This window comes from Ctenopharyngodon idella, chromosome 23, assembly GCF_019924925.1.
Source record: "Ctenopharyngodon idella isolate HZGC_01 chromosome 23, HZGC01, whole genome shotgun sequence".
NCBI classification, from domain to species: domain Eukaryota; kingdom Metazoa; phylum Chordata; class Actinopteri; order Cypriniformes; family Xenocyprididae; genus Ctenopharyngodon; species Ctenopharyngodon idella.
This window is the reverse complement of record NC_067242.1, coordinates 13,362,095-13,376,144: the sequence shown is the minus strand read 5'-3', so window position 1 is coordinate 13,376,144 and position 14,050 is coordinate 13,362,095. Positions and strand designations below refer to the sequence as shown.

At 36.4% G+C, this 14,050-nt stretch overlaps 2 protein-coding genes across 14 annotated transcripts in view; both read right to left on the bottom strand.

Moving 5' to 3' along the window:
- Nucleotides 1-278: 278 nt before the first annotated feature.
- Nucleotides 279-3,626, bottom strand: eif5a (eukaryotic translation initiation factor 5A). The gene is made up of 5 exons (XM_051882642.1): nucleotides 3,547-3,626; nucleotides 2,272-2,462; nucleotides 2,079-2,183; nucleotides 1,359-1,490; nucleotides 279-1,271 (listed from the first exon to the last, which is right to left on the bottom strand). Exons 2-5 carry the CDS (start codon nucleotides 2,437-2,439, stop codon nucleotides 1,209-1,211), a joined length of 468 nt encoding a protein of 155 aa, XP_051738602.1. The 5' UTR covers nucleotides 2,440-2,462; nucleotides 3,547-3,626; the 3' UTR covers nucleotides 279-1,208.
- A 763-nt stretch (nucleotides 3,627-4,389) lies between these two features.
- The window catches only part of tnikb (TRAF2 and NCK interacting kinase b), a 65,863-nt gene continuing 56,202 nt past the window's right edge, over nucleotides 4,390-14,050 (bottom strand). For 12 of the 13 annotated variants that reach the window (XM_051882627.1, XM_051882632.1, XM_051882628.1 and 9 more), the window contains 3 exons: nucleotides 12,190-12,349; nucleotides 10,288-10,427; nucleotides 4,390-8,929 (listed from right to left, as the gene is read on the bottom strand). In XM_051882627.1, coding sequence (XP_051738587.1) covers nucleotides 8,846-8,929; nucleotides 10,288-10,427; nucleotides 12,190-12,349 — 384 coding nt within the window. In that variant the 3' untranslated portion in view covers nucleotides 4,390-8,845. The remainder of the gene's footprint in view (nucleotides 8,930-10,287; nucleotides 10,428-12,189; nucleotides 12,350-14,050) is intronic. The other variant, XM_051882634.1, reaches the window with a different exon arrangement.

Sequence of the window (14,050 nt, the reverse complement as noted above, 5' to 3'; positions counted from 1 at the left end):
AAATCATACTTCAAAACAGACACTTTCTGAATAAAGTATAATATCTGTACCTTAGTAAATGAAGTCGTCCCAAATGACCAGACAGGTTAGACTAAGTAACTTTTAAACACAAGGATATTCATTCTCCAGAGACTGAGAAATAAAAGAGCTCACGTTAAATATTACCAAAAGAAAAATCAGCTGTATATATGAAGCGGCACCTTAACCAGCATTCAGGAACTTCTTTCAGTACTGATGAAGTGCTTCATAAAAAAAATAAAAAAATAATAATGAAAAGGTAATCTATTAGGTTTTTATTTTTTGCTCTCTCCAGTCAGGTGACAAAGGCCTCGAGTGAACAAAGGAAGATTAGAACTCGCATGAAAGATTCAGTCCTTAAGAGCCTGAGCTCATTCTGGGGCATTCTGATAAGAGCCTACCTGGAGACAAATACAGGCTTCAACACTTTATTTAATGTCATCACTGACAGCCAAAATCAAGCTGGCTGCTATATTGGGTTACAGAGGTATTCGCACATGGCCATCACATCCTTTCTACTTCTGTACAATTAGAGACTGGCATTTAAGAGGACATTTCACTGGAGTTTATTTCTTGGTCATAGCGGTTTTTACTTGAGAAGGTACTCAAAGTACTGCAAGAACAAGGAAGTGCCAACTACCAGTGTGCATCTCACTTTGGGAGGGGGGAAAAAGGCATTCAATTGAGAGAAATTAACCATAGTGCCAGCAATGGCATTGATTATGTAAGGAGAAAAGTAAGAGTATGGCACCCACAGAGGGAGAGGAAAAAAAATAAAGTTCAGTGTCAGTTGGGGGTTTCCTCTCTTCGCAACATGTTGCATAAATCCTGCACACTAGTTACTATTAAGAAATTCAAGAATACAAAAAAATGAAAAATGGATCCCATTATTTAACATTCAGGAATGTAACTGGTAAAAACTTGAGGGGGAGAAAAAAAAAAAAAAAAGTGGAATGGGGGAGGTCGAGGGGTAAACACTGACAATAATAAACTTCTTACCCGAGAGAATGCCAACTGACCCGACAAGTCCAGCACAGTATTGGGAGGAGAAAAAAGGAATACAATCACAACAAAAATGTGAGGTTGTTTGTGAAGGCCATAGCTTTGGTGACAAATAAAACCAAAAAAACAAATGCAAGAGATTTGTTAAAGTGTAGCATGTTGCAGCCTGAGCAGCCCAGTCTCTCTTCCTATTTGGTCATGGGTTTGACAGCCACTGCAGATTCTTCGCCCATAGCTGAAAGCACAGTAACCTGTGAAACAAAAAACAATGAGCGCTTTACATTGACAAGCAGCAGCTAAAAAAAACTAAATGCATTCTTTCAAAAAGGGGCACTTACCAACATCTCTTCACCAGCTGCAAATTTGCTTTCGATTTCTTTGCCCAGGTCACCGTCTGGCACGCGCAGGTCCTCGCGCACGTCACCGTTGTCCATCATAAGAGAGAGGAACCCCTCACTGATGTCAACCAGCTGGAAAAAACAAGAACACTGTTCTTTTAAAAGGGAAGAAATGGTTTTGCATAACAAGAATATCTAGACATCTAAGAAAAGCTAAAGCATTGCTGTGTTGTTGCTCTGGTGGAAAAGATTCACCTCAGGCAACCAATTAAGTTGAAAACTTAAAAGTATGAAATACAAAATATCAGCTGTGCACTGAACCAATAATGCTCTAGAAAGTAAATTGAAAAGAAAACAAACCTAGAGAGATACTGACAATTTCAGTTTGGGACATATGAACATTAAGAGCTCAAGAAGTCTTTAATTTTGCTCCAAAAGCAATGCAAAACATGCCAATAATTTCAGCACACCTACAACCAGCACATTAAATTTGTGTCCAACTAGTTAAAATGACCACTGCTCAATGCACTTAGTAACAAGTAATAATAGAAAGTATGGTGAATTCTGAATAAATCTGACAAACTCACTACATTGGAGATTGTAAAAAGTTCACCTTTATTGCACAAAACTTGGGCTACAGGTAATTTTAATTGAAGGTACATAAGTCACACGTACTCCCTCTAAAAAATCTTTAATTTCATAAAGCCATGCATGCCTCACCTGGTAGTCATTTCTTTTGGTGTTAGGCACATCCATGTTGTGGGTGGAGGGGCAGATATCTTCATACTTCTTATTTGTGAATATGTCAATTCCAACCAAGTGAACCTGCAAAGAGAAACTCGAGTACTTAATACGAACACTCGCAGGTTAAAAACAGCCTAAGCCATGCAAAAGAGCGATATCCAAATATTACCTTTGCATGACCATGCTTGCCAGTCTTAGAGGTGGACATTTCAACAATTTTGCAGGGGCGACCCTTCAGCACCACGAATCCGTTCTTGCGCAGGGCGCTGCACTGCATGGGGTAGGTGGCAGAAGCCCCGGCATCTCCGCTGGTGAAATCAAGATCTGGATCTGCCATGATGGGGATCTAAACAAGGGGCACTGGAGAGGAAAAAAAAAAAAAAAAAAAAAAAAAAAAAGGACAAGGACAAGGGGAAATTAGTACGTTTTAACTTTCTCACAAAAGAACATCATAGTTAAGTCACGTGCGAATGAGTCAGGTTTCCACTGCACGAGATAGCTACAGTCAGGCATTAGGGCTGCCTTACACACTTAATAGCTCATAGCAGTTATATATTAACCATCTGACAAAAAGTTAAGGAGCTATTTTATAGCTAAATCACTAATAAAACGACTTATTTATTAGCACTCAAACCCGCCCCATCTTGCTGCTCTAATTTCACCACGTATCGAATACAAACCAAATAAACGTCAAAACTTGATTCAACTTCAGCTAACAGTTGTTTCTATTGACAAACGTGTCGTTTAAATACTTAACGAGCCACAATTGACACTTTACGGTCGTTATTTTGGACGCAATGAACACAATGACCACGCCGAACAGGCCAGATGGACTCTCAGAAGGCTATACATGCTAACTAGCTTAAATTATAACGCCTTCACCATAAAGGCTCACGAACAAGAATCAACGGAGTAACTCGACAAGTCGTTGATTCAACGTCACCGTTTACAGAAAAGCGAACAGTAAACCGCGCGAAACGTGTCTGATTCGCGTGGCGCACGTCAACGTGGTTTCGCCGCTGATCAATGATTCGGCTAAGAGGCTAACGCCCCATCCTTCCGTGTAACAGAGCAATTGAAACATACATAAATAGAACAACGACAGGTAAACTGTAACTTAACTAACAAAAGCGGGGGAAAAAACAGGTCTCGTGCGGGTTAGCTAAAGTTTCTCACGCGTCTCTTTTTCAGTTAAGTCACTGCGCGCGCGGGGAAAGGCCTCGCGCGTGCGGCGCTGTGTGTGCTTGCGGCCTGCGAACTAGAGAGCCCCTCCACAAGCCGCAATAAAGAACCACAGTAACACGTTTTCTCACGACGATCCGGTTACGTTCACCACCAAGATGCACACGTTCAAGTCTAACAGCATTTAAAACAAAACATAAAGATAGGAAAGTTCTGTGCAATTTTTCGTCACAGTTCAAACACGCTTCCATGCAGCACTTACTTCCAAGAAAAAAAGGAACGTCAACGCGCAAGCGCGGCCAATTTTAATGCGGCATCCGTACAGTGGGCGGGATTCCTCTTCTTCTGCAGAAATGAGGCTGAATTGGGCGTGAAGCTTATGCTTAGTGCCTCTTAGCGCTTAGGATCAGTGGATTGAACTTCATGAATGGTGCCAGCTTCCATATATAGCCTATATAAACACACACGGTGATTGGGACACTTTTTACCATTATATATACATCAAAATTGACCATCTACTTTTTTTTAAATGGAATATTGCAGTATTTCTTAACATGGATATGACAAAACAGTCTATGCATATTATTATTAATATAAAAATATATCATATAATTGTTTATTATTAAAAAATAAGTCAAACAGCACACATGGTCTGGTTTGATGTGTCAATTTATTAAAAAAAAAAAAAAAAGGCAAAGAAAATGTCTGTTTTGGGTGACAAGTGAACACATTGGGTAAGTTTCCAAAATCAGAAATATTTCCATGATGATTCCATCTATTTGAATAAAACGCCATGTCATGTGAAGGACTTCAAGTCTATTAATGGCCGATTCTGCAATTAGAGGCATTTTCAAGTACATTAAATCATAAAAAAGTTCTTCAAATGGTTTCATACAATATTAATTTAACTTTCCAATAGAAAGAATGTGACAGTTGTGTGCTTGTTCTTAAAAAAATATTTTGTGAAAAAAGTTTTTGTGAATCAAAATTCCGGTAATGACACCTAATAATTTGAGTGTGGCGGTAATGACTGGTATTGGAGAAAAATATATCTTTATATTTATATAATTGTTTATTATTAAAATAAGTCAAACAGCACACATAGTCTGGTTTGATGTGTCAATTTATTTAAAAAAAAAAAAAAAAAAAGGCAAAGAAAATGTCTGTTTTGGGTGACAAGTGAACACATTGGGTGAGTTTCCAAAATCTGAAATATTTCCATTTATCCATTTCACATTCTCCTCATTCAGAAACACTTGACTCCATCTGAATAAGACCAAAAACTTGAGTTTCCGTCAAAGTAGAAAAGAGTCTAACATGAAGACTGACAAAATCAGTAATGCTCATTATTGCTAACAGCTTTTCTAGACCGATCAACCAACCTGCTTTGATATGCAGTCTTCAGGGTTTCCTCTTAAACATAAACACACTGAGTATTGATTAACAAGACTAGAACAGATCCACAAACAACCCTCTAATATTCAAACATATTTGCAGTTATCAGGGGTGAATTTATTTAATACAGAAAGGGCACTGAACAATACTGCATTAAAATAAAAAATAAAAAACCAACAACTTATAAAAAAAGTAAAAGTAAAAATTGTTGTAAAATAAAGCACTCATATTAAAGCATCTCTGACACTATGTCATAGTTCTTAGACAAACTAATTCAGAATACAGCTAAAGAAAATCCCTCATAATAAAAAACAGCAATACTACTGCTGCTTTCTAAATACAAGATTTAAGCACTGTACAAAACAATAAATAAAAGGGATCAGAATATCAAGCAAAACTGGATTGTTAAAAGTTTTATGACCATAAAATATTCAGTTTAGCTCTTTTGTGGGTTGAATTACACAAAGGAGATTTTGGTGATTTAGTTTGATTTACACCATAAATTGTAAGCAATAAAATATAACACCCACTACATGGACTAGGCACAAATTTGATGAGATCACCATCTCTTAAAAGTCCGGGCTACATTTAAAGTTACATTTGGAACAAATCTCTAGTTTAATAGCCTTAAAAATCTATTTATAAAATATTACAGCCTGCATTTTTTTGTGAACAAAACATCACATATGCCCAGTTTCAGCTTCAAATGTCTATATCAGAAGGCTTGTAATCTTGAAATCTCACCATTTCTCATTTTAGTGTCAGTATGCTTGTACTACGCATCTAATAGGTGGTTTTACAAGCTTAAAAACATAAAAACGGCATGTTTAAATCAAACACACACACACACACTCAATCACACATCCATACACTGGAGCAACCATAATAAAATAACAGCCAATATCCAGAATGCTCGGTTGTGCTATAAATCTCAGTTTAATACACGCAAAAAATTAAGAGAAATACAGAAATCAAACAACAACTCGCTCAGCCCGAATATAAAGGATGTACTTACAGTATTAATGTCCATATTAAGAAAGAAAATGAGGTCAAGCACACATCAAAAGACTTTCCACACAAAGCAACCACACTGAAGGTGGTGCGTGAGAGAGGATGAAGAAGTCAACCGACCTCACAGTTTACATCTGTGTTGATAATATGGATGGGAAGACCCCATAAGTACTTCAAACCTGCACACACATCCACTCAGTTCACAGTTTGATGGATAAAAAACATGAAGTCTCAAAAGATCCTAGTTGTGTCAAGTGAATTTCACACTCTATTGCCCTTACAGAACAGTAATTAAAATATATAAAAGTACATAAAGGACTCGATGATTCCACCTATTTGAATAAAATGCCATGTCGTTTGGAAGGACTTCAAGTCTATTAATGGGCGATTCTGCAATTAGAGGCATTTTTGAGTACATGAAATCACGACAAAATGTTCTTCAAATGGTTTCATACAATATTTATGACATTTTTTTTTTAAACTTTCAAGTAGAAATAATGTGTCAGTTCTTAAAAAAAATGTTTTGTGAAAACAATTTTGTGAATCAAAATTCCGGTAATGACACCTAATAATCTGATGGTGCTTGGTGTGGCGGTAATGACTGGTATTGGGGAAAAAGACTGCTATAAAAAAATAATAAAACTGTACAAATAATCAAAATAAACTGAATTTATTATTAGGATAAAATAGAGACAAAATAACAGCAATTAATCCCCCTTAATGCCACCCTAGGGTACTGAAAAACTCCTCTAATTGAAGAATCACCCTAATATGAAGTGTAGGCTTGATTTGGCTGTTGCACAAGACATTGCACCATGAATTATTATTATTTTTTTGTTAAAAAAAGCTTCCATTTCTGAAAATTTCTGTCTGGCGCTCTACACTTAAATCACCTCTGAATCTACATGTAATGACAACATAACCTTCTTTAACATTAGTCAATTTACAACATACTTAATCGCCAATTATAATTTAATAAACGTGAAAATTCACTGATCTACTGGTTGCATTTCAAAAAGACATAATTCCCCCTGGAGAATAAATACTTGCCTCTTCAAACTACGATATTGCGTCACTTATGGCATCAATAGTCATTACCGACATAGAAAACTGAACCGGTCCAACAGGTGAACAGAAACGAGGTAGCCTAAAAGGAAGCTCTATAAAACACTACCCTTCGTTCACTGATTCATGTGATTCACACAGAAGAGGAGATGGATCAGAACCACATACAGCATCGCACATTTCTGTCACACCCTCACAGTTCCTATGCATTCGTTTCAGAGGCAGGACTCTTTTCCAGAAAGAAAGTGGATATTTACAGAGGGCGGTAGTGAAAGTCCCCCTAGAAACAGCTGGAGATTATATATCCATCTTGAGGAGAGGTGAGCAATTGACTCACCAGGCTCGATTCCCTTGGCCTTTATTGCACTTTGCTGAAAGTCATGATAAAACAAACTTAAAAATACAAAACTGCAGCACATTCTTATCCTAATGACATGTGGAGGTGTGTTACTCCTGATATGAAAACAATTGCTGGTTTGTTAATGGAAATATATCTACCGTTTTTTTGTACTGTTGGTGGAAAGCGTTACATTTCATCACTCATTCACATATACACACTCTTACACAGCAACTTTCATACTCTAACAGAATAGCAGAATCTTAATGTACTTTTTTATGTTTCAATACAAAGCTCTGTAGTATTTACCAATCAGCTGAAGTATTCAGACTTTCTTAGAACTGATCATATTCAATCCATGTGAAAATTTCTATTCATAGGGCTAGTAAAAAAGGAAGTTCACCCAGAAATGAAAATTTTGTCATTTACTCACCCTATTGTCTTTCAAAACTCAATGTCTCAATGTCCAGGCTGTTATTTTTCCATACAATGTAAGTGAATGGTGACCAGGGATGTCGAGTAAGATTTTCATGATTCATTAGTAAATGATGACTTACATTTGAACCTCTTCCTCACAGAAAACATATGGCTTCAGAGACTAGAAATACAGTGCATAAGTTGTATGGACTACTTTTATTATGCTTTTTTTTTTTTGGGGTCATCTTAATTATATGGAAGAGAGCAGCTTGGACATTCTGTTAAATGTCTCTTTTTTGTGTATGTGTGACTGAAGAGAGTCAGTCCTTTTGAAATGACATGAAGGCGAATAAATGAGAACAGAATTTGAATTTTAAGATTAACTATCCCTTTAACCCACAATATGCATAAATAAGTTGCAGAGACAATAGAAATAAACTGAAAAAAAGTTCTGGTTTACAGCACAATCTCCCTGAGAACAAGGAAAACAGTGCAAATCACAGGCTCCAAATGTGATGTGAATACTATAGAGCTTTGGCTAAAACAAGGAATGCACAGTATGAATATTCAGGATCACTTATATTCCCATTATATGTCCATATCAGCAGGCATCAATTTCCATCCAAAAAATGAGCATGTTCCCTTTCCTTACAGAAAAATGCATAAACATCATTATGGACTTAAAAAATAAAAACGAGCAGCTTTGCAAATTCATTTTTAAGGCATTCTGTGGCCAGCCCGAAGTGTGTCTGCTCCAACATAATGTTTAAAGTATGATACAGGTCTTAAATATCAGTTTCAATTCACACATTAGAGTGATTTTCACATGACACAAACATCTGTGTGCATTCCAAGCTGAAACATAAAAAAGAAAAAGGGGATCACACAAATCAGGCTCAATGGATTCATCCCGCAAGGGAGGTTCACCGACGTTCAGCGCAACCGTGATAAATTATTGTGTCAAAAAGTGTCTTAACAGTACAAATATTCACTCTACTCTGTGGGTCTTATTTCCCATATTTCCAGTCTTCACCTCCAGAAGAATCTAGATACATATTTGTAAGGACAAAAACATCAGAACCCCACATATGTTAATGAAAGAGCCATAAGAAACAACGCAGACCGGTGGTTCTCCTCCGGCACCCCTTGCTGTTTGTGGGGGCGTGTGGATTTTGGGTTTGTCTGACTCTTCTGAGAAGGACCCAGCAAGGTTTGGTCTTTTTGCCATCTGCCAGATTATCCAGAGCACCTGGATTTTCCTGTCTTTCCTTTATTCACACTTTTCAATAAAGTTGAAAAGGTCCACAGATACAATGCAGGGGAGGGCGGGAATGAATTACCAATTCATCATGGAGTTTCTGTTCAAGGTCATAAAGAAAACTTGGCTGCTGCCTCCTGATCTGACCGAGGCAAAGAACACCTGCAGGAAAGAGTCCAGACGGAGGAACGGACGTCATTATATTGGCTCTTATTCACACAAATGAGCAAACTGTTACAATCTACTGCCTTATGTGATTGTCTACATTCAGTTTTGGTTTGTTATCAGTTAAGAGTTATTATATTGAACTAACGCTAAAAATCATACAAAAAAAATCATGAACTGAATAAACATGAACTGAAATAAATAAAATATATAAAAACTTATTTTGGCTAGTTGCCAAGGCAACATGTTTTATTTTCATTTAGTTTAACTTAATGTACTAAAACAACAAATTAAAACAGAGATAAAATAAAAACTATAGACAATATAGCTATAAAAAAAACTAATAAAAATGACAAATAAAAAAATAAATTAAATGAAAAATATAAAAATAAAAACTAATGTAAAATATTAATAAAAACTATGATACTAAAACACTAAATCAATTGACACGACATCCATGATAAAAAAAAAGAAAAATCTTTTGAAAATATTGTTTAAAACAAACAAATTTCACAAATATGCTCTGTGTATTTATGTAGGTTTATAGTTTTGAATAAATTTTATACTATTTACATTTTTTTTTTTTTTTAAATGTAATGACAGCTAAAGGTTTATTCGCCATGTATAAAAATCATGTAAAATGTAATAACGTGTTCCTTATTTTAATTATATATATTTTTTATTTATAGTATTAAAGATTAAAGGTAAAAAAAATAAGGATTTTTTTTTTAAATACTATCAAAATGTATAAATATATATAAAAATATATAGATATACTAATTAGATATATTACTTATAAATAATATTTGATAAATAGTTTTTAAATAATAATAAAAGGTTATGCCAAAATACAAAATGCAAGCTGACATAAAAAAAATATTATAATAATTATAAAAACATATATAATAAAGTTATACATTTATAATAAAATTATACATTTTATTTCTGTTTTAATTTGATATATATATATATATATATATATATAAATAAATAAATAAATAAGAGTTTTAAATCAGAAATGAATTTTATTATATTTTTGAATAAATTATAAATAAAACAAACTGAGCAGCATGTAATTGGCCCACATAAAGACTAATTTAAAAGTGACTTGTGTAATTTTTAAATATTGTTTAATGTACCCCAAAAAAAGGAAATTAAAAGTCAATTATATATGTTAATAACATCTTACAGTTACTGAACAGAACTGAATCAACACTGAACTGACCTTAGCTGAACAATGACACTACTGAGTTGAACTTTGTATCACTTAATCATTATTTTCCTGTTTATTCCTGTAAAGCTGCTTTGAAACAATCTATTATATAAAGCGCTAAAGGTGACTTGACTTGACATACTTTATCGTTTCTCTCCGAAAGGAACTTCAGTCGCTGTGCTCGCTTGTGCATGAAAACTCCGTCGAGGTGTCCCGTTTCCACGGAGCGGATCTCAATGGCTTTCTCTCCCCAGCCCATGATCTGGTTGGAGTGGATGTAGGCTGCAGAAGGGGAGGGGGGGGAAGGTAACGAACATATACAAAAGACAAAAGAAACATGTGACAGGAGAGCGCTGACACCAAATGCAGTACATCATCAGAGCACCCCGTTCCTCAACGACTTCTGACGTCCAACAGCAACTTGAAACTAGCCCAGATCCAATGAAAACAAGCCTGCCAAAGCCACCCCACATCATCAGGAGGTCATTATTGCAGCAGTTTCTGAGCATCACAAATTAAAGCATGATTGAAGTACCAGTAATTATGGTTATTATTGGTCTTTTATTTTGAAACTGATGGCATAAGAGTACAAGGAACTAGCATCCAAATCCAGAGCTCTTTGGATACTCATGAACTAACATCAACTCTCTCCGAGGACTTCCTGTGCCCTTCATAGAGATAGTAATGATCTGGTTGTTTTGACTTCCTTTGCTGCTGATATCTTGTGTAGAAAATGCATGAGTTATGAATTTTAATTTGTTATTATGAATGCAGAATCACTGAAGAGTTGAACATAATTTGGATGAAACATTAATTTGTTCAGAACTGAGGGGGTGGGCGGCTGCTGGTCTACATCTGAACCCTCAGTATCAGACAACAAATGACAAAAGACATCCAACTAAATCATAACATTAACATTCTTCATGGATGAGAGACGAACACACATATACAAACAAACATTAAAGCTGGAAATTAATTTTAGAGACACATGGCACAATATCTGATGCATGATAGTAGTAAAGCAAGAGCTGAAAGACACCAATATCTATACAGACAACAAGAGTTACATCGAAACTGATGATGGTCTCTTTGTCCTGGTTAATGTATAAAAAAAAATAAAAATCAATTTAAATATGTTGAATATATATAATTTTTTAGTTTGGGGTAAATCTCATGAAAACGGGTCACATTTCACTCCAAAATCAAGAGAATGTTTTTTATATATTTTTTTTTTGCATGAAGAAAATCAAGCGTATTTTAGGACCAAGATTTTTTTGAAATGTGAAATGTGAATTTTTTTTTTATGACTGTCCCATTTGCATATGGACATAGTAATGGACCTAAAATAGGCTCTAATAGTTTTCTTAAAGCAAAATCGAGCATATTTTAGATCAAGATTTTTTTAATTTGTGATTTTTTTTTTCATGATAATTAAACAATTTGCATATGCAAACGAAATAGCAAAACATCAAAGCATAATATGAATGTAATCCTAATATAATACAAATGTCTTGTCTCTTTATTTTGATTTTAAGGTGAAATATGACCAAGACATGTTTTCTGACATTCACCCAAGTACGAAAATAGCATAAAAATAAGATCCAAGGTCAAATCAGAATGTTTTTTGGGCTTTTGCTCAGAAAGGAAATCAGATTAAGTGGTTATTAATAACAAATATAAATATATATATATATATATATATATATTGGGTTAACAGTGTGAACAAAACAGTACACAAGATGTGCCAGACATACAGACAAAACATTGCACTCAGTGTCAGGGTTTAGTCTAGGTGGGCCGAGGTGGGGTGGGGCGGCATAGGGCAAATTATATGGGCAGAAAAGCGGTCTAGTTAAGTGAGGGACAGGAAAGACAGAAGAGCAATGAGTGGACAGAGACATGCGTGTTTGTGTGTGAGGACTGATTCAGAGAGGCTTCATTCTGAGGGGTGACGGGGACGGTCGGGTGCACTCGCACAGACCGGCATCAGGGCTCTAGAAGGAGAACAGGAGCGTTTTGTGTGAAATAAACAACCAAAACCTACCAACAGAGGTGGGCATCTCTCCCCACTGGAGCACCACGTCTTTAGTGATTCTGCCGTATGTGTTCACATAGACTCCCTCATCTTCATAACACAGAAGCATCTCCATGCCGTCGGTCTTGGGAAGCACCACAATGGCGTGAGGGGTAACACTGCCCTGAATCTGGGAAGGGAGGGGTGGGCGCAGATGAGCCTTGGGGTGACAAAAACGAGCCGTAGTGCAAAACATTCCCCCCACTAGGTGACGCTCTCCCCCCTCCCCCGGGCCGGCCCTGTCAATCATGTTTTCTGCTCCACTGTCTCGTGCTGTGGGTGGCCAGAGCTTCTCCCTTCGAGAAACTGCTGCAACAATCGAGACTCCTGCACTTTCTCTCCACCACACCTGACGCCTGAGCCCAAAAGCGCCCTGCTAACGGGCTACCATGGGGCATTGGAACGGTTTGGCTGCATTGGTTCGTGTACGTTTGGTTTGTCAAAGGTCGTAGATCGGGGACATGTTTTCCTCTTATAGTGGAGATGCTTTTCTATCACACTTGATAATATTCGAACAATACTTACAATATCATGAAATCTGTTTTAGTCAACTTCATAACCATTCATCTACACACAGAACATTCATACGTGCCGCTCTAAACTGTGTAATCAGGGTCCAAAAATCACTTTCTGCCAAACCAGGTGATTTCAGGTCAATTTAAGACCTTGAAATTGCATTTTTCATATTTTTTTTTTAATTAATAATATACAACTATATTAATATATTAGTTAAGGAATACTTTTATGTATTACTTATAATATGATTTAGCCGTTTTCTTTTATGATATATATGTGACAAAAATTATTGGTCATTGTGGTAGCATCATATACAGGTGCTGGTCATATAATTAGAATATCATCAAAAAGTTGATTTATTTCACTAATTCCATTCAAAAAGTGAAACTTGTATATTATATTCATTCATTACACACAGACTGATATATTTTAAATGTTTATTTCTTTTAATTTTGATGATTATAACTGACAACTAAAAAAAAACAAAAAAACAAATTCAGTATCTCAGAAAATCAGAATATTGTAAAAGGTTCAATATTGAAGACACCTGGTGCCACACTCTACTCAGCTAATTAACTCAAAACACCTGCAAAGGCCTTTAAATGGTCTCTCAGTCTAGTTCTGTAGGCTACACAATCATGGGGAAGACTGCTGACTTGACAGTTGTCCAAAAGACGACCATTGACACCTGCAAGACACAAAAGGTCATTGCAAAAGAGGCTCATTAATAGCCTTTTGGCTTTTGGCTCTATTAATGTGCTCAGAGCACATTAATAGAGAGGCGAAGGGAAGGAAAAGATGTGGTAGAAAAAAGTGCAATAGGGATAGGGATAGCAATAGGGATAACAATAGGGATAACCGCACCCTGGAGAGGAAACCCATTCAAAAATGTGGGGGAGATTCACAAAGAGTGGACTGCAGCTGGAGTCAGTGCTTCAAGAACCACTACGCACAGACGTATGCAAGACATGGGTTTCAGCTGTCGCATTCCTTGTGTCAAGCCACTCTTGAACAACAGACAGCGTCAGAAGCGTCTCGCCTGGGCTAAAGACAAAAAGGACTGGACTGCTGCTGAGTGGTCCAAAGTTATGTTCTCTGATGAAAGTAAATTTTGCATTTCCTTTGGAAATCAAGGTTCCAGAGTCTGGAGGAAGAGAGGAGAGGCACACAATCCACGTTGCTTGAGGTCCAGTGTAAAGTTTCCACAGTAAGTGATGGTTTGGGGTGCCATGTCATCTGCTGGTGTTGGTCCACTGTGTTTTCTGAGGTCCAAGGTCAACGCTGCTGACCAACTTTATGGAGATGCAGATTTCAT

Excerpts from the sequence above, each read along its gene's own strand:
- eif5a (XM_051882642.1), bottom strand. The coding sequence starts at position 2,439 with ATGGCAGATCCAGATCTTGATTTCACCAGCGGAGATGCCGGGGCTTCT. Across the intron at positions 1,491-2,078 it reads CCAAAAGAAATGACTACCAG|CTGGTTGACATCAGTGAGGG; the intron begins GTGAGGCATGCA and ends TGTTTTTTCCAG. Across the intron at positions 1,272-1,358 it reads CAGCTGGTGAAGAGATGTTG|GTTACTGTGCTTTCAGCTAT; the intron begins GTAAGTGCCCCT and ends TTTGTTTCACAG.